The 18,795-nt window shown below is 58.0% G+C and overlaps 1 protein-coding gene across 1 annotated transcript; it reads left to right on the top strand.

Annotated features, from left to right (window-relative positions):
* The first annotated feature begins 125 nt into the window (after nucleotides 1-125).
* On the top strand, nucleotides 126-17,459 carry COPE (COPI coat complex subunit epsilon). Its single transcript, XM_082650718.1, has 10 exons — nucleotides 126-299; nucleotides 6,194-6,256; nucleotides 8,164-8,264; nucleotides 11,312-11,464; nucleotides 12,676-12,729; nucleotides 13,237-13,318; nucleotides 14,469-14,624; nucleotides 15,897-15,965; nucleotides 17,038-17,112; nucleotides 17,259-17,459. The coding sequence occupies exons 1-10, from the start codon at nucleotides 174-176 to the stop codon at nucleotides 17,304-17,306; spliced, it is 927 nt and encodes a 308-aa protein (XP_082506844.1). The 5' UTR covers nucleotides 126-173; the 3' UTR covers nucleotides 17,307-17,459.
* Nucleotides 17,460-18,795: the final 1,336 nt, after the last annotated feature.

Below are 18,795 nucleotides of genomic sequence, written 5' to 3'. Positions count from 1 at the left end.
TGCCCTGCGAGGCGCACTTGCGTCTCCCGCCCCTTTGACTCCCGTTTGAGTCTCCCATTGGCTCATCTCTAGGGATGAACGAGTAAACTACATTTCCCGGCGTGCCCCGCGGTGACTCCCTCCTTCCGGCCGACGTGTCTCTCAGTGGGAGTAGCGGGTGAGCGGCCAGCAACATGGCGCCTCCGGCTCCTTGCTCAGCCTCTGGAGGCTCCGGGGAGGTGGACGAGCTGTTCGACGTGAAGAATGCCTTCTACATTGGCAGCTACCAGCAGTGCATCAACGAGGCGCAGCGGGTGAAGGTGCGGCGGCTGCGGGGCTGGGGAACCTTGGGGGCGGAGGCGGAAGACACTTCCTGGTGGCTGCGGGTCGCGCTCTGGTTTTAAAAACGCTTCCTCTTCACCTCGCGCCGTTTCATCCCCGCGCCCTCACCACGCCGCCACATCTCTTCAGAGCGCGGTGAAGAATTATCCTTGTCCTATGACCAAACTCAAAGCAGTAACACTTTAACGATACTTCTCACTCTGAGCGCTCTCTCAGACTGAGCCTTGGGAGGCATTTGAGTAAGAGAGAGGTTCATATCGCTATAGTAATAATAACAATGGTAATGATACTACGCTACAGTAGTAATCATAAAGACAGCAACAACAATAATAGTTTCCATCTGTTGAGCACCCACACTGTGCCGCCATGCCCTCAATATCCGTGAAGTAGGGACTGTTGTTTATCCTCATTTTACAGGTGAGAAAAGGGAGGCTCAAGAGAGAAATGGCTTCTCGCTCGTTACCCTGCCCCACTAACCAGGTTATTTCTCCCCAGACTTGCGCATTCATTCATTCACGCATTCCTCATTGAGCATCTGTATGGGCCAGGCAGGATATTAGTGCTGGGCTCAAAGCAGTGACAAAATAGACAAAACTCCCAGCTCTCTTGGAAGCCTCAGCTCCCAAGGGAGACAGACAGTAAACAAGTAAATAAACAAGATGTCAGGAGGTGGTGCGACGGAGAGTGGTGGGAGTGAGCCTGGCTGTTTGAGAGCTAGAAAATGTAGCCCTTCAAGGCAGGGCCCAGGCAACCAGGCGGTGAGTGGGTGACAGGAGAGGGGGCAGCAGGGCCCACGAGCAGCACCATTTGGGGAGGCACATGGATGGTACTGTCACTTTGAGAGTGAGCCATTGGAGAATTTTTAAGAGCAGTGAACATGACAGGGTCTTTGCCAGCCCTCATGGTGTAGTGTCCTGAAGAGAGTAAACAAGTAACCAAGGAAGAGAATACACAGTTTTCAGTTTGAGTCCTCTAGGGGAGAGGGGAGATAAAAAAGTGCTGATCAGAAATGGGGGTGGGGGCTGCTTCACGTGGGAGTGGTCAGGTCAGGGCTCTCTGACTGCCATTTTAACCTGTGACCAAACCTTGAGAAGGGTCTAAGCCCATAAGTTGCTGCAAAGGTGCTGAGGCAACAGTGAGCTCCATGTAGTCAAGGCATGAGGGTGGTGTGGCAGGAGTGAGATGAGCACAGTGGAGGAGATGAAGAAGGAGGTGGGCAGAGTGAGGGGCAGGGCCTGAAGGGCCACAGCAGGGGTTTGGATTTTATTCTGAAGGTGTGGGAGGCCATCGGAGCGCCACACAAGGGAGTTGCAGACATCTTCCCAGAGGCAGCCAGAGGATTGGGAGGAATTTGGATTCTGAAGTAAGGAAGGCTTGTTTTCCCTTCTGGCCTTTGGCAGTGAACCCCATGTCCCTGAGTGTCATCTGCATAATGGGAGGTAAAACCTCAAACAGACTTCAGTAAGAGATTAGGAATCGTTGAAATAACATTTGCATGACTGTATTAGTTTTCCATGGCCACTGTGACAAATTACCAAACGACAGCTTAAGTCAGGCAGCACACGTTTATTATCTCGCAGCTTCTGTAAGTCAGAAGTCCAACACCGCTCTCACCAGGCTAAAATCAAGGTGTTGGCCCAGCTGTGTCCTTTTTTGGAGGTTCTGGGGAAGAAGCACCTTCCTAACTTGTTCAAGTTGCTACCTCTTGGAGGCTTCTGGATGCTTCTCTCCAGTCCTCAACCCCGCATATCACCCTTCCATCTCAGAACAAGCCACAGGGTTCTCACTTGGAGTCTCTCGAATTTCCCCTTCTTCATTTCTTTTGTCTAAAAGTCCTCTGCTTTTAAGGGTTTCCGTGATTAGACTGGATCCTCCCAGATAACCCAGCATAGTGTCTCCATTTTTAGGGTCCATAATCTTAATCACACCTGTGAAGTCCCTTTCATGATGTAACGTAAGCTGTTCACAGGCCCCAGGGACTGGTATGGACATCTCTGGGGGACCTTGTCCGTTTGGCGCCATGGTTGTTACATGCCTCCTTGCTGGGGTAGTGTAGACCATGAGAAGATTGAGACAGACCTGGGCTCAGATTCTGTCTCTTCTGTGTTCTCTCTGCAGCCAGGGCTGAGTCACTGCACCTCTCTGAACCTCACTTTCCCCTCCTGTCAAATGGGAACGATGACATTCATCTCAGTAGGGTCCCTGTAAGGTTCAGCGTTATACTCATGATCCACCGTCTGTCTTCTGTTGTGTGTCTGTTCTGCTTACATTACAGCAATGTGTTCTTTCCGTCTTATTGTGTCATAATATGCAAACTTTACCTCCCTGCTGAAGGAATCAGCATGACCTACTGTATGTAGAGAGTGATGGAAAACAAAGGAAACCAGATCAATACTCTTATTTATTTATTTACTTATTTATTGGCTGTGTTGGGTCTTCGTTGCGGTGCGCGGGCTTCTCATTGCGGTGGCTTCTCTTGTTGCAGAGCACGGGCTCTAGGCGCGCAGGCTTCAGTAGTTGTGGCTCGCGGACTTAGTTGCTCTGCGGCATGTGGGATCTTCCCGGACCAGGGAGTGAACCCCATGTCCCCTGCGTTGGCAGGCGGATTTTTAATCCCCAGGGAAGTCCCAACAGTTTTTTTTTGTTTTTTTTTTTTTATATTTATCTTTGGCTGTGTTGGGTCTTCGTTGCTGCACACAGGCTTTCTCTAGTTGCGGCGAGCAGGGGCTACTCTTCGTTGTGGTGCGTGGGCTTCTCATTGTGGTGGCTTCTCTTGTTGAGGAGCACGGGCTCTAAGTGCATGGGCTTCAGTAGTTGTGGCATGTGGGCTCTAGAGTGCAGGCTCAGTAGTTGTGGCTCATGGGCTCTAGAGTGCAGGCTCAGTAGTTGTGGCGCACGGGCTTAGTTGCTCCACAGCATGTGGGATCTTCCTGGACCAGGGCTCGAACCCGTGTCCCCTGCATTGGCAGGCAGGTTCTTGACCACTGCGCCACCAGGGAAGCCCTCCGCAGTCACTCTTGCTGGAGGCACACTGCGGCCAAACCTCTGAGCTGGGAGAGCTACACCCTCTTTAGCAACGTGGTGAAGATGCACCGGCACCAAACCAAGAGGTTCTACCTGACGCGTCCAGAAGAGCGGGAGTCCTGTCCCTGCTGAGCCATTAGACGTGATTTATTTCTGGTCCACAGGCCACCTAAACCTTCTTAGGCAGCCTGTACTGGGTTGAATGGTGTCCCTGAAAAGATATGTTCACCCGGGACCGGTGAATGTGACTTATTTGGAAAAGAGTCTTTGCAGCTGTAATTCAGTGAAGGATCTCTAGACAAGATCAGCTGGGGTAGACCCTAAATCCAATGACTGGTGTCCTTCTAAGAGAGAGGCTTGAGGCAGACAGAAAAGATGGAGGCAGAGGTGGGGGTGAGGCAGCCACAAGCCAGGGACTACCTGGAGCCACCAGAAGCCGGATGAGGCAAAGAAGGATCCTCCCAGAGAGCCTATGGAAGGCGCACAGCTCTGCCTGATCTCGGACTTCTGGCCTCCAGAACCATGAGAGAATACGTTTCTGTTTCTTTAAGCACACCCCCCAGCCCAGCTGGTGGTTAGTTATAGCAGCCCCAGCAACCTCAGGCACCACCAGAGGTGGCGCCAGGTAGAACACCTGGTGTGTCTCAGTGCTGGCATCATGATGATGTTTGTTTCCCTACCTGTCAGACATTTCGCAAGTGCCCACAAGATGGCAGGCACTGCACAGGTGTTAGGGATGAAGCAGCTAAGAAAGCCTCCAGGAGCTGACCGTCGAGTGTGGTCAGGGGACACTGATGGCCAGTAAGGGGAGGGAACGTGATCCTCCTTGCCAAACCCCATCACCGACTTCCCTTTACAGTACCCCTTGCTCTCAGGTCTGGCTGCACCTCTGAGCTGTTTGAAGGCAGTTTGAGGCCGCCTCGGGGTTGGATGTCGTTGGTGGGCATAAGCCTCCTGGCTTTTCTGGTTTCTGAGCTCCCAGGTGATTCTGATGAGCTGTCAGGACTGGGGACCAGACCACTCACCTGGTGGCATGCATCACAGTCCCTGGTGTTCCCTGGTCTGTACATCTGTCCTTGTTCTTACACCTCCCAGAAGCTCTTCTCTCTTTGGCTGATTGAGAGGGTCCTGAGCGTCTGTGTGTGGGGTCTCGGTGACCCCCCTTGGCAGTCCTGCAGGGTCAGTGGTGGTGCCTGTTTTACAGAGGGGGCAGCTGAGGCTCAGAGTTGCCTCTGGGACCCTGGTCCCCCACAAGGCATCCCACTGTGTCCCTGCTTCAAAGATAGCAACAGCCAACATTTGTCTCTTTTTTTACTGAGGGTGGTATGGGGACCCCAAGTGGGTTGTCCTCACCAGTGACCACCTCCGAGGGTCATTTCAGAGTCACTCATATAGAGGACACCGTGTTCCAAATCATGGCCGGATCCCCAGCCTGGCCACCAAGGCCAGAGCAAGCTGCTGGGACCCGCAGGCAAAGTTGGCCTGAGTCTGGCTGGGGCCAGGAGCCAGGCTTCTTGTTCGCAGTCTCCCTTGGCCTGGGAGGAGGACACGTTCAGCGCCCTCGCCCCCTCAGGCTGGGAAGAAGGCCTGGGGACTAGGAGTCTGGTTCTCAGCCTCGGGGGAGAGCAGTCCTGGCGTGCTCCCACCGGCGGGGCTCCAGAACATTTGTCCCTGTGCTCTGGCAGCTGGACAGGCTGTTCATTCTCTCTGCGCTTTTCCTCTGGCCCTGTGGTTTAGAGGTTGTTGGAGTAGTGACTCCAAGGTGGCCGGCCCCCTTCCCCCATGTCACTTTCCTCTCCCAGCCCCCAGGTGGCCTGTCCCAGCACCCGCGTGCCCTCTAGGCTGAGTTGCTCTGTGCCACCCCAGGTGCCACAGGGCCCACAGGAAGTCAGCCAGCACCCTGGGGCGTGGTCCAAAGCTGCTCTTCCGAGGAAGGGTCCCTCGCTTGCCCGTAGCCTCGTGGGGGCCTCCCTCGCCATCCCACAGTGAACCCTGTAGGAGGTCACCTCACACCTGCTTCTGGGTTCTGTGTGGTGGCTGGGCTGAGGGAGTGTGGCCCGTGGGCCTCGTCCCCGAGTATAGGGCAGTCCCCAAGGTCTCACCCAGCCTGGCTAGACCCAGACATCGCTATGCTGGGGCAGCCAAGCTGAGCTCTCCCAGAAAGGTCCTCCGAGTGAGGCAGACCTTCATTTCTCCTGTTTGTCACGTTTAAAGAACGTTTTGAAACAAAAGCAGGACAGGAACAAGAGGCATGGAAGTATTCATTACAGAAAGTAAGTCCCTTTCGCACGTCTCCCGCTGGGTCCCATCCCTTCTCCAATATCCACCATTCATGTCCGGATAGGAATCCTCCCAGGCCTGTTTGCTAGGCTTGTACAAACTTGGGCATCAGGGCATTCCCGTACCTACCCCCACCCCCACCCCTTGCTGTCCTCGGACCACCCATACTGTTGAGCAGCTTCTGTTTTGATCCACTGCACCCTGGGGTCCTTCCGCCTTGACACAAGCAGCCACGTGTCCAGTGGTCAGAAGCGTGGGCTCTGCCCTGGCCCCTGCTGTGTGGCTGGAGCAGTTTCAGCACTTTTGGTGCCCCCATCCCTCACCTGAATGGATGGGGGTGACGGTCGAACCTCCTTTCCCAGGGAGATGTCAGGGTGGCACAGAATGAGGTGCCCAGCACACCGCATGCCCTCAGTGGAGGCTGCTCTCCTGCTGCCTAAGGTCATAGGCAGCTGAGAGCCAGGGCCGGGACTAGGACCCAGACTCCACTGAGAAAGCTGCCCACTTGTGGCCTCTGAGGGCCTGTTGGGCACGTAGCCCCCAAGAGTTCTGACCTGCTTTTCCACAGCCGTCAAGCCTGGAGAGAGATGTGGAAAGGGATGTCTTCCTGTACAGAGCGTACCTGGCACAGGTGAGTGTGGGCCCTTGACCATGACTGCCAACACCCGGGGGAAGGAGAGTAAGGAACAGAGTGTCGGCAGGGGCGGGGACCACGAGCAGCTGGTGTGGCCACCACAAGAAGGTGGCAGTGTCCCTGAGGCCCTGGAGCACCAGGCCAGAGGGCCAATGTTGGGATTTCTTGCTTTTCTTTTTATACTTAATGGATAGATTTCACTTGTTCAGTACAGTTCTGGGTTTACAGAATAACTGAGCAGATGGCAAAGAGAATTCCAAATGCCCACCCCCCACACGGGCATTTTCTCTTATTAACATTTCGGGTTGGCAGGGTGCTTTTGTTACAATCCATGCAGTGATATTGATACTGTTACTAGCCAAAACCCACAGTTTAGACACTAGGTTTTTTTCTTTCTTTTATTTGGGGTATAATTGATTTATGATGTTGTGTTAGTTTCAGGTGTACAGCAAAGTGAATATGTTATACAAATACATGTATCCACTTTTTTTTTGGATTCTTTTCCCATATAGGCCATTACAGAGTACTGAGTAGAGTTCCCTGTGTTGTACAGTAGGTCCTTATTAGTTATCTATTTTGTATACAGTAGCATGTATATGTCAATCCCAATCTTCCAATTTATCCCTCCTCCCAGACCCCTTACCCAACCCTGGTAACCATAAGTTTATTTTCTACATCTGTAATTCTACTTCAGTTTTGTAGGTAAGTTCATTTGTAGTCTTTTTTTAGATTCCACATATAAGCGATATCTTATGATATTTTTCTTTTTCTGACTTACTTCACTCAGTTTGAGAATTTCTAGGTCCATTCACGTTGCTGCAAATGGCATTATTTTGTTCTTTTTATGGCTGAGTAATATTCCATTGTATATACGTACCACGTCTTCTTTATCCATTCCTTTGTTGATGGACATTTAAATTGCTTCCACAGACACTAGGGTTTTTAAAAAGCAGCATTACCCTGATAATGCAGTAAGACTGCATTCTTCTGTTCTAAAAACAATCTGGACTCTGCAGACAGGATTGAATTGTGCCCAGCCCTGTTCCCACCCCAGACCCACCAGCCTCCCGCCAACCTCGTCCCACAGCCACAGCCATAGACTGCTCTGTTGTGGGTACATGGCTCCACAGATGCCCCCACCTCACATCAGGCCTCGGGTGGCTTCCCAGGTCTGTTTGCATCTTTCCCTCTATGGAACGTTCTGGAGCCTGATGGAACTTCCACCTTGTGGACCAAGCCCCCCTCACCACCCTCCCCCCACCAACCTCCAGGGTGAAGCTGGGGCCCAGACAGTGTGTGTGGTCCCCAGCAGAGTAGGGTGCCCCGGTGCACCCCAGAATCTCCTTGGATGTGTTCATATATTCGTGTGTGTATGTATGTCTTTAAAAGATGAATACATGTCGGTGGCAACGAAAATACTGAAACTACCTAGAAAGAAAGAGTGAAAAATGGGTCCCTGATTCCAGTTCCCCTCCCTGCAGTGACCTCCCTGCTGGGTGTCTGTCGGTGGGGTGCATGTTCTGCTCAATAGAAGCCAGTGCCCAGACCCCCTGCCCCTGGTGACACCACTGCACCCCACCCCCAGAGCTGGCGGGGCCCTCACCCCGTCACTTCACCACCAGGGGCTGAACAGTGAGCTGCCAGGGTCTCCGGCTAGAACAGTGGGCAGCGTGGCACGACAGCTAACGAGTGATGCTGTGCTGGCTTCCACAGCGCACTCCAGCGGGGATGGCACCCGTGGGCTGAGGGGGTCCCTGGGAGTGGTGGGCACCGGCCCCTGGTATTGGGGCTCCACCAGGGCAGTGCTAGAGCCAAGAAGCCCTTGTATGTTCCTGGGGTCTGAGAACATATAAACCCCACGGGGAGTTCGGGCGGAGCTGACAGCCTGCTTGTCTTGCCCACAGAGGAAGTACGGCGTGGTCCTGGATGAGATCAAGCCCTCCTCGGCCCCAGAACTCCAGGCCGTGCGCATGTTTGCTGAGTACCTGACTAGCGACAGCCGGCGGTGAGGTTGGGTGGGGGGCAGGCCTGGGGCACGGTGGATGGGCCTGGGTGGGCAGAGGATGTCTAGTTGGCATCCCTCCTCTGCCCTCTCACCTCTCTGAGCTTCAGTTTCCCTCACTTGCTCAGTGGGAGGCTGTGATGGACCCTGCTTCAAAGGGGGCGGGGGGCTGGGGATCAGAGATGAGGACTTGTGTACAGATACCTAGGGACTGTGAGGGCCTCATTCTTGCCAGGAGGACCTCCCCTGGTACATAAGGGTGGGGACCCTGCAGCCAGTCTTCCAGCCATTGCTGCTCACCCACTGTGCAGGGGAGGGAATGGCAGCCACACCACGCATCGTTCATCTCCGCCCAGATGGAGGGTGGGAGGGGACAGCAAGTCTTCACCCTGAGCTGGGTGTGTCCACCTGTGCCACAGACCAGCAGTCATCAAACTCCCTCAGGCGATGGCCAGGAGAGGTGGGGTGGTCCGGGCTATGGGGACCTGGAAGTGCTGAGCATCCCAGGACCAGGTCCGCCTGTTACCTGCTGCTCCGTTGGGGTCTGAGACAGCTCACAGTCCAGCCCTGCTGGCCTCAGGTGGTTCCTGCACAGGCAGGTGCATGGGCTGTTCCTTGCTCGCTGGGATGCTCACCCAGGTGCACGTGAACTCGGCCTCTGCAGGTGCACCTGTGCGTGGAGCACCAGCCTGACGCAGCAGGCCCCGTGGCCCCTCTGCACCTCGGTTTCCCCCGCCCCTCGGAATGGGCTGGTCTTGAGGCCCCCTGGGATTTCGGAGGTAAACACTCCCCAGAGGGCGGCTGGGATGGAAGGCTGGGGCAGCACAGCCCACGACAGGGAGCCACTCTCTTCTGTGAGCCGATTCCCGCCTACCTGTCCCAGCCCCAGGACACTTCCACCACCCAGGCCGCCCCTCACAGCACTGTGACGCCTCACAGAGGGGCCCTCCCCCCGATCTCTGCCCTGTGGAACTTAATAGACCAGGATGTGGTCATGACCTTGTTGACAGTACGCTTTCCTCGGAGGCTGTGCCGCCATCTGTGAGTCCCAAGTGTGGGTACGACTGTCTGCTGTGACCCCCACCTCTGCTCCTTCCTCATGGAGGGCAGCGCCCTGTGCTCCACCTTCTGTGATCAGGCTCCTTCGTCCACAGACACTTGAAGGATTTACTCAGAGAGGCTTAAGCCGTGGCAGCTGAATGGGGACTCCGAAAAGACATGTCCATGTCCTGACCCCCAGAACCTGTGAACCTGACCTCATTGGAAATGGGGGTCTTTGCAGATGTAAGTGGTTAAGGATCTTGAGATCATCTTGAATATGAGGTGGGCCCTAAATCCGGTGACTGGTATCTTCATAAGAGATGGAAGAGAAGACACAGATGCGGAGGCTGCATGAAGATGGAGGCAGAGATTGGGGTGAAAGAGACACAAGCCAAGGACTGCTGCAGCTCCAGGAGAAAGGACCAGGACCGATCTTCCCTTGGAGGAAGGAACCAATCCCGCCAGCACTTTGATTTTAGACTGCTGGCCTCCAGAACTGGGAGAGAATAAACCCCTGTTGTTTTGATCCCCTGCCTGGTTTGTGGGCTCTGTGACAGCAACCCCAGGACACTAAGACAGGCAGCCTCCTGAGGCCATCCCTTCACCCTCTCTGTGCACGTCTCTAGCTGGGGTGACAAACCCCATTCTCCTTTCGGAAGGGGAAGGAGCCCCAGGGCTGCTGTGAGCACTACAGAAAAGAACCCGCAGGAAGCCCACGGCGTGGAGCAGGCGCTCGGGAAAGCAGAGCGGCTCTTGGTGCATCCATCCTGGCAGTACAAACCACCCCATACAAACTGCCCAGCAAGCAGGTGGTGGAGAAAGTGCTGGAGCCCACAAGGGTAACCACAACGTGTTCCAGGGACAACGTACAGCACTGAGGTTACAAGGACAAGAGCAGGCACCGTGTTCACAGCCTGTGTGCCAGGAGCCAGGCAGGAAGCTTTGGGACGTGGCCTTGGGGCTCCTCACGCCAACCCTGTGTGATCCCCGTGCACAGCCCTTCTGTGCAGAGCGGGGAAGAGACTCAGATTTGAAGTCATTTGTCCGTCAGGCACTCTCTGGTGGGCGCAGAGGGAGTAATAGGCACATCCCTGCCCTCCAGGGGCTCTCAGGTACACAGGCACTTGGCCACCAGCCCCCAGCAACCCGCGTGAAACGTATGCGCTTGTGTGTCCCAAGCCAGAGCATTTGTCCAGCAGTGACACAGGGCCGGGCCCTTGCCTCCCTTCTCTCATTAACCGCTTAGCAGCCCTTTGAAACAAGGAGTTGCAACTCCTCGTTTCAGTTAAGCAGACCGAGACTCTGGTGTCCTGTGGCGGGTGAGGGCGCCCGGCTGGTCCTCGGGCAAGCCTGAACTCCAGCCTGCTGCCGGCTCCCAGCCCCCAGTCGCGCATGACGTCCACTTGCCGGGAGCAGCCTGCACACCAAGCTCGGGAACCGGGGGCAGCCACCCTGTCAGTGGGGTGTCGTCCTGCACAGCCGCCCTCAGGACCCAGGCCTGACGCTGACCGAGGTAGATGAGGACCCTCTGCTGAGACCACTGGCCTCCTCGGGAAGTTGGTGACGTCGCCAGTGTGAGGTTTACCTGTGTGGCCTCATGTCCCTGTGGAGGTGTCCCCATTGAGCTAGCCTGTCCCTGTGCATGTGGGGCGGCGTGGACACCTCAGCCCCCGAGCACTGAGGGCCAGTGGAGCTCGAGACCTGGATGGTCGTTTATGCTGCTTCGTGGGCAGAGCCAGGCATGGCCCTTCCTGCCCCACACGCCCCATTGGGCCTGGAGCACCCAACCCCGCTTCTCCTGGCCTTGGTTTCCGTGTTTATGTGAGGGGTGAGGAGTGCCTGGTGGGGAGGTGGCGAGAGTGGCACCTAGTGGGGCCTGGCAGAGACAGCTGGGCCTATCCTGCCCTGCGCTGCTTTGTGCCCCAGGGGGCCTGACTCACCCTCTCAGGGCCGGTCGGAGAGGCCGCCTCCCGCCCCTGCCTCGGGCTCTGAGCAGCTGCATCTCGCAGGGATGGGATCGTGGCCGAGCTGGACCGGGAGATGAGCCGGACCGTGGACGTGACCAACACCACCTTCCTGCTCATGGCTGCCTCCATCTACTTCCACAACCAGAACCCAGATGCAGCCCTGCGCACCCTGCATCAAGGGGATAGCCTGGAGTGGTGAGTGGCTGTCCTGCACTGGGGGAACGGCCAGCGTGAGTGGCTCCTCTGGTGTCCAGGCAGCTCAGGGCCTCATCAGCCATCGTCATAGGAACGGCAAGGGGGGCTGCTCTGAAAGAGAGGGGCTGGGATGGGGCATGGGCCTCCCATTTAGGCTGCAGCTCTTGTTCTCCGTCCAGGAGACACACTTTTCCGCATGGCTGGGCCATTGCTCTGAGGACACATCACCCGGGGCTGAAAACCCTCTGTTCCCAGGAGCAGAGCAGAAAGCACCTTTGTCTCTGCCTGAGATTTCTGCACCCTCCCTTCTCCCATGAAGCCTTGTGTTTCTCTGCCTTGGGCCCTGGATTTCCATGTCCTCCCTGGGCCCCACGGATCCTCCTCTGAGACCGGCCCTCAGGGCACTCCGGGCCTGGGCACTGGAGCGCCCTGCAGCCTGCTGTCGGCTCCACCCCCACCCCAGGAGGTGGCTCTGGGCTGTGCTGTGTCCGGCTCCCTGCAGCCAGGACTCCAGCCCTGCAGGGTGCAGCCATTCTCCCCTATGAGCGCTCTGGTTTCTGCCTTCCCTTGGTTAGTTGGTTACCACGTGTTCCTTCATATCCGTTTATGTCCCACCTGATCCAGAGAAGGGTTTGCAATAGGCATGTTACACGGCTGGTGAGGCAGTGCACCCCACGAATGTTTCTCATGCTTCTCCTCGGGCTGGTCTGGGTGCTGGGTCACGTTCTGGCGGGAAAACTCGGGAACAAGTGGCCACATCAGTGATCGGTGGTCACAGCTGTCTGGGCTCGAGGCGAGGGGCTGTGGGTGTGGGCGCTGAAAGCATGGAGCAGGTGTTCCCCTGCAGCACTTCATCTGGGACTCTGGAAAGGAGACGGGGGTACAGATGGGATGGCCAGCCACGGGGCGGGCAGGGAGCGGGCCACAGGCCTGGGGACCCCGTGGGAGCTCCCGGCCCAAGCACACTCAGCAGAGACAGGTGGGAGTGCAGGGCCTGGGAAGCGATGGGGTGCTCAGCCCAGCGAGCAGCGCCCAGGTCTGAGTTTGGCCCAGCTGGGCTGACAGTCAGCCTCAGTGTTCCCCTCTGTAAGGCGGGGCTGTGGCCTGAGCACTCAAGGGGAGGTTTCTGGAAGGTGGTGCTTACACAGAGTGAGCCCCTGGTGGAGGATAAAGTGGGGTGGGAGTTCACTGACTGCCTGCCCTTTCCACAGCATGGCCATGACGGTGCAGATCCTGCTGAAGCTAGACCGCCTGGACCTCGCCCGGTAAGCCCCTCCCCACCGGGGCTGCTGGGCTGTGGCCTGTGCGTGGTGGGGGGGTATCTTAGCAACGGCCAGGCCATGTTGGGACCCTGTGTTCTCCAGCAGCCAGGCCGCTGTCTTCAAGGGTGCACGTGGCATGGGGACCACCCAGAGCCCTCCCCCTGGCTCTGATTATCAGTGACACGAGTGTTTCTCCATTTATTTCATTCTAGTCCATTGGGGTGACTGCACTATTGTTTACCTTCTCGTCTCTGCAGGGTGTTGCCTGGGACAAGGGGCGTCACTGTCTGTGCCTCAGTTTCCTTCTGTGAGGCAGGCAGTGGGGCCCATCTTGCAGGGTTGCGGTGGGCTTTGCAAGCACGCAGAGGCATGTGCAGCCGTGGATGGGGGGTGGCCAGGCCGGGGCCTGAGGTCCTGGGGCCTCGTGAGCAAGGAACTCGGTCTGGGGTGGGGCACAGTGACTGGCCACTCAGCTACCGGGCACCTCCTGCCTCTCTCCTCTGCCCCCAGGAAGGAGCTGAAGAAAATGCAGGACCAGGACGAGGACGCCACCCTCACCCAGCTGGCCACCGCCTGGGTCAGCCTGGCTGTGGTGAGTACCCGGCTTGTGTGCGGGCATGAGAGACAGGAGTATCCGGGAGCCAGGAGGTGGCGGCGACCCCCTGTGTGCAGCGCTGGCTGCTCCTGTGGGGAGGGTGCAGGTGGGGTTCCACAGACGCGCTGGACCTCCTGCTTTCTTGGGGGCTAGTCCCCTGGAGGAGCCCCAGCACGTTTTCCCCCTCTCTCGGGCTTGACCCCTTCTGACTCCTTGCAGCCGAGAGGCTTGGCCAGAGCCAGAGTGAACAAACTGGGGGTTTATGGAACCAGACTCGGCGTACCTCTGCCTGCACGTACCCGCTCCCGCCCCCCAGCCCGGGTGCACGGAGCCAGCCAGCTGGCAGCGCACCCTCCTCTGGGGTCTGGCCCTGCTCTTGGCTGCTGTCAGCTTGCTCTCTGGGCTCCCAGCACAGGGTTGGTGCCCGTATCCCCCTCACGCTTTCCCCCCTGGAGCCAGCCCCCCACCCCCCCGTGCCTGGGCACCCCTCTCCTGGCAGCAGGCCCCATTTCTGGATTTGGACACTTGGCTTCCTTTCTCTGAGTCGCTCCTTTGTACAGGCCTTTTAAATGGTGCTCCTCGTATGTGTGCATCTGCACATCCTTTTGCGGGGCTGAGGCCTCACCCCACAGTATCCATTCAGTTTATTGGGACAAACCCGAACAGCTCTCTCCCATAGCCTAGCAGTCTTTCACAAGCACATCTTGGTCTCAGGTTCCCCTGCAGGTGTGGCGCTGTGTCTTTACCAGGCGGACAGAACCTTCTTATTCTGAATTCAGGCGGTCGGGGTCATGGCTGCTGGAGCAGAGGCCACCCCGATGGGCCATGTGTCCCAGTGGTCCCAGCTCAGACCTTGACCCAGCTGCCCATGCACTGATTCTCCCTCTTGAAGCCGAGGCTTTCGAGTCTATAAATATAGGGCTTGGGGAGCCGGGTTTGAGGGGGTCTGCGTACCGCTTCGGCCCCTTCACAGCACTAGCTGCACAAGGGTCTCTTCGGGGAAGGGGGCGGTGTCCGAAGACTGCCTGCCGTGGGCCGGCTGCACTGGGATTGTCTCCACAAAGTGCTGGGATCCCTCCAGGAGGGAGCAGGCAGGGTAGGGCCGGGCAGCAGGGTGACAAAGCGGTGATGCCAACTGTCCCCGCAGGGTGGTGAGAAGCTGCAGGACGCCTACTACATCTTCCAGGAGATGGCTGACAAGTGTTCGTCCACCCTGCTGCTGCTCAGTGGGCAGGCAGCCTGCCACATGGCCCAGGGCCGGTGGGAGGCCGCGGAGGGCGTGCTGCAGGAGGCTCTGGACAAGGTATGGGCAGGCGCAGCCCCAGCCCAGAAACAGGTGTACCACAGACCCCATGGCCTGCCTTGTGGCCATGTGGGGATTTTAATGCCATATCAGTTAAAACTCAGGATTGCAAGCGACAATCCTGATTCTAACTTCTCTTGGAAATGCGAGGATCCCGTCAGCCTGGGCCCCCGTCGGCCTGAGCTGAGCAGACCCACGCTCTGTCTCCTCTTCACTGACACCTTGGCTACCTGGCCAGGGGCCTTTCGTGGTGATCCCTCACCTGGGTCTGTGCTTGGGAGAGACAGTTCCCGTTTGCTGCCGAGGGGAGAGCAGGCTGCCGACGGGATGTGTCACCTCTGCCCATCCTTGTCGAGCAGAGGGCCTGGAGCGCTGCACTCAGGGCTGCCGCAGTTGTCTTCTCACGGCTGCCATCTGAAACGTTGTTTGATATAATGAGACACTGACACCAGTGGGAAGCTTTCTCCATGCTCATCTCTGCGAGGGCCCGAGCTATCGTCAGGTTGTTGGCCGAGTGGGGCCAGGCTGAGGGGAGTCAGTCGGGTGCTCCTGCTGGCTGGTGTCGTCAGGCTGCCCGTGTGGAGTTGCCTCGCCTACCAGAGCGCCCCGTGCTGGTGGGGAGAATGCGGGTCTCTGCAAAGAAGGGCAGCATGGGGTGGAGCCAAATCTGTGCAGGAGGCTTGGGTCCCTGCAGCCCCTCGAGCCTGTGGCGCCCTGCATCCTGAGCGGCATGTCCCTGCCTTGCCCCAGCCAGGGGCTCTGGCTGGGGTTCCTGGCCAAGGCAGCGGCCGAGCTGATTCCCAGAGTTCCCTGTGCCTCAGAGCCCAATATGGGCGGGTGGGGTGAGGTCACCCCCTTGGAGTTTCTGGTAATTTCCCGCAGCTTCCTGCCAATGCCCCTGGGGAGCAGGCAGGGCGGGAGGGGTCTGTCCCACGGTCTCAGGCTTCATTGCAGCAGGAGGAGCAGCTAGCTGGGCTGTGATAGGTTGAGGCCGCCTTGGTCTGGACTCCATTACTTTGAGATTTGTGATAAAAACGCCCCTCCCAAATTGCGACAAGCAAGGGGGCTCTGTGTCAGACTGGTCTGCACGTGAAGCAACATGCTCACTGGGAAAGCAGCCGGTGTGGGGAGGCAGAAGGGAGGGCCCTGAGGTCACTGTCTTGTGGAGCGGCCAGTGGTGGGGGCGTGCTGGGTCTTGCAATCCCAGCCCTGCTTGAGATGGGGGCCTGGAGGAGCTGACCCTGCCTGTCTGGTGTCCCCTTGTGTTGCCAGGACAGCGGCCACCCTGAGACCCTGATCAACCTCATCGTCCTGTCCCAGCACCTGGGCAAGCCTCCCGAGGTAGGACCCTCCCCACCCTCAGCCAGGTGCAGAGTGTTTTCCGGCCCTCACGGTGCCAGCCTGGGGTGGGCAGGGGTCTCTGGTGTGGCCCCGGCTCTAGAGGGAGCTTGGGGCCTCAGGGTCTGACCTTCAAGATTGGCCTGGCCTTGGGGCAAAAACCTGTTCCCCACGAGTGGGTGCAGCTGAGATCGGCCCCGGGAAGCTGGCATTGCAAGTACTCTCCCAGGGTCCCCATCCTGGTCGGGGCTGCAGGTCAGCTGCTCTGTGGGTCCTACAGACAAGTGGGCTGAGGCTCAGGGCTCCCAGGCTGGGACTCAGCCTGTGCCACCTCAGGATTGGGGGCGGACACCAGGACAGAGAAACAGGGCTCCGGGGAGCAATCCTGCTGAGCCTACCTTGTCTGAGGGCGGGGAGGAGGACGCTGGGGCACTGCCCCATTCAGGTGTCTTGCCCAGCCGGCCAGGGGCCTGCCTCAGGGCTTCATGATGGTCTGTCACCAGTTTCTCGAAGAAGAGCCCCCCAGACAGCCTCAGGGCTGGGGTGGTGCAGGACAGATAGGACCAGTCTCCCACTCACCGCAGAGACATCCCCAGACTATCAGTTTTGGAGAAACAGAGCCAGACAGACGCCCCTAGCCCCACATGGTCAGGGCTGAGCCTGGCGGGTAGGGCAAGGCTGGGAGCGAGGGCCCACCTCTGAGGTGTCTCCATACGACGTGCCCAGAACAAATCCATCTCCTTTCCCAGCCCCGTGCTCCCTGACCTGCCTTCCACTCCTGGCCTCCTGCCTCTCCCAGGGCCTGGGTCCCTGCCCAGCCCGCATCCCTGAACCTGGTGCATGCTTCGCGCATGTACCAAGTGCAGGCTCTGTGCCAGGTGGTGCTCCCCACCCGCCAGGGTCCTCTCGAATTCAGCATGGTTCCGGGGCGGCAGGTTGTGATGGAGAAAATGTGGGGAAACCAGGGCTCTTGCCTGGATCTGGCCAGGTGGCCCTTGTTTCACCCCACTCCCTACCCTGCAGGTCAGAGCCACCATGGAGTCCCCATATTTAGCTAACCTTGCCTCCCCCACAGGTGACAAACCGCTACCTGTCCCAGCTGAAGGACGCCCACAGGTCCCACCCCTTCATCAAGGAGTACCAGGCCAAGGTGAGCTTGTGCAGGCGGCCCGTCTCTGAGCCCTAGACCCCCGAGGCTCTGCCAGGCAAAGCGCAGAACTTGGGGCCTGGCTCACAAGTTCTCCCCTCTCTCTGCCCACCCCCATCCCCCTTCCCCGCCCCCTATTCACGTTGAAGGAAAACGACTTTGACCGGCTGGTGCTGCACTACGCCCCCAGCGCCTGAGACCGGCCCCAGACGCGTTTCTGGAGCTGTGGGGATACAAGGCCAGGGCTGTGCTGCCCTCTCCACCGGGCACTTGCCGTTTGGCCAGAAGCAGAGGCTGGAAGCCCAGTCCAGCCCCCCCTTTTGTCAATAAATGTCTCCACTCCAGGTATCCCCACCGGATCCATGTTTGCTCTAGCCATTTTGAGGGGAGCATGTGGGAACCAAGGCTCAGATGGGAGGGGCCTGGGCACCATCACCTAGGGCTGTTGCTGGGAGGGGGCCCCGGTGACCAGTGTCTGTGAGCAGCAGCTGTACAGACTCCCCTGCCCTCAAACAGCCACCTCATGTTGCTGAGCTGCAGGCGGCACAGCCATGTCCCCCAAGCCCAGTTGGCATCCAAGGAAACTGCAGCACAGAGAAGTCACAGCCATCACAAGGGGCCCCAGGATTTGAACGCAGGACCCCTGGGTGGTCTGCAGGTGGTGAGGGTGCCAGAGCACTCAGGTTCAGCCAAGTGGGGAGGGTGTGTACCGGGTCCTCACAGGAGCGAACATCAGCCGCCCAGACCCCTGCTCCCTGCTGCCCTGCGGTGAGTCATGAGCCGAGACAGACCCCCTGTGGTCGGGGCTGTGGGCGCCGGAGCGCTGCTGTGGGTGCCGGAGCGCTGCTGTGGCCAAAGCAGCGAGCTCCCTGCCCAGAGAGAGAAATGCATAGTGAGCGCCCCTCGGTAAGAAGAAGCTAAGGGCTTCCCTGGTGGTGCAGTGGTTAAGAATCTGCCAATGCAGGGGACACGGGTTCAAGCCCTGGTCTGGGAAGATCCCACACGCCACAGAGAAACTAAGCCTGTGTGCCACGACTGAGCCTGCACTCTAGAGTCCGCGAGCCACAACTACTGAGCCCATGTGCTGCAACTCCTTGAACCCTGCGTGCCTAGAGCCCGTGCTCCGCAACAACAGAAGCCACCGCAATGAGAAGCCAGTGCACCGCAAAGAAGAGTAGCCCCGCTCACCGCAACTAGAGAAAGCCCGCACGCAACAACGAAGACCCACGCAGCCAATCAATCCGTTTATTAAAACAAAAAAAGCTAAACAACAGAGGGAGGGAGGGGAATGGCAGAGGCCTCTGGGATGAGGTCACCATTGAGCTGTGTCCACCAAAACAAGAAGAAGGATCTGCCAGGACAGGTTCTGGGGCGACGAGCATCCTGGGCAGTAGGAACAGCCTATGCAAAGACCCTGAGGCCACACTGGACTCAGTGAGCTGGACAGGGCTCTGTCTCTGGGCCAGTGTCTGGGTGGGGAAAGAAAGATACTTGGGCTCCGAGAGCCTGGCTTCGGAGGTGGCCTTGGGAAACCCTGTGCTTGATTGCCAAGACAAGACAGACAGCAAGGGACCCCCAGCATCACGACCCACCCCCAGCCCCTCCCTGCCTGGCGCGGATGCCCCAGGGCAGGGGCATCAGTCAGGGGCAGTGGTGTGTAGGGGGAGTGAGGGCTGAGATGAGCTC

This window comes from Grampus griseus, assembly GCF_964374135.1.
Source record: "Grampus griseus genome assembly, chromosome: 3".
NCBI lineage: Eukaryota > Metazoa > Chordata > Mammalia > Artiodactyla > Delphinidae > Grampus > Grampus griseus.
The sequence above is the reverse complement of the archived record's forward strand: the minus strand, read 5'-3'. Positions and strand labels throughout refer to the sequence as shown.

Excerpts from the sequence above, each read along its gene's own strand:
- COPE (XM_082650718.1), top strand. The coding sequence starts at position 174 with ATGGCGCCTCCGGCTCCTTGCTCAGCCTCTGGAGGCTCCGGGGAGGTG. Across the intron at positions 11,465-12,675 it reads CAAGGGGATAGCCTGGAGTG|CATGGCCATGACGGTGCAGA; the intron begins GTGAGTGGCTGT and ends CCCTTTCCACAG. Across the intron at positions 14,625-15,896 it reads TGCAGGAGGCTCTGGACAAG|GACAGCGGCCACCCTGAGAC; the intron begins GTATGGGCAGGC and ends TTGTGTTGCCAG.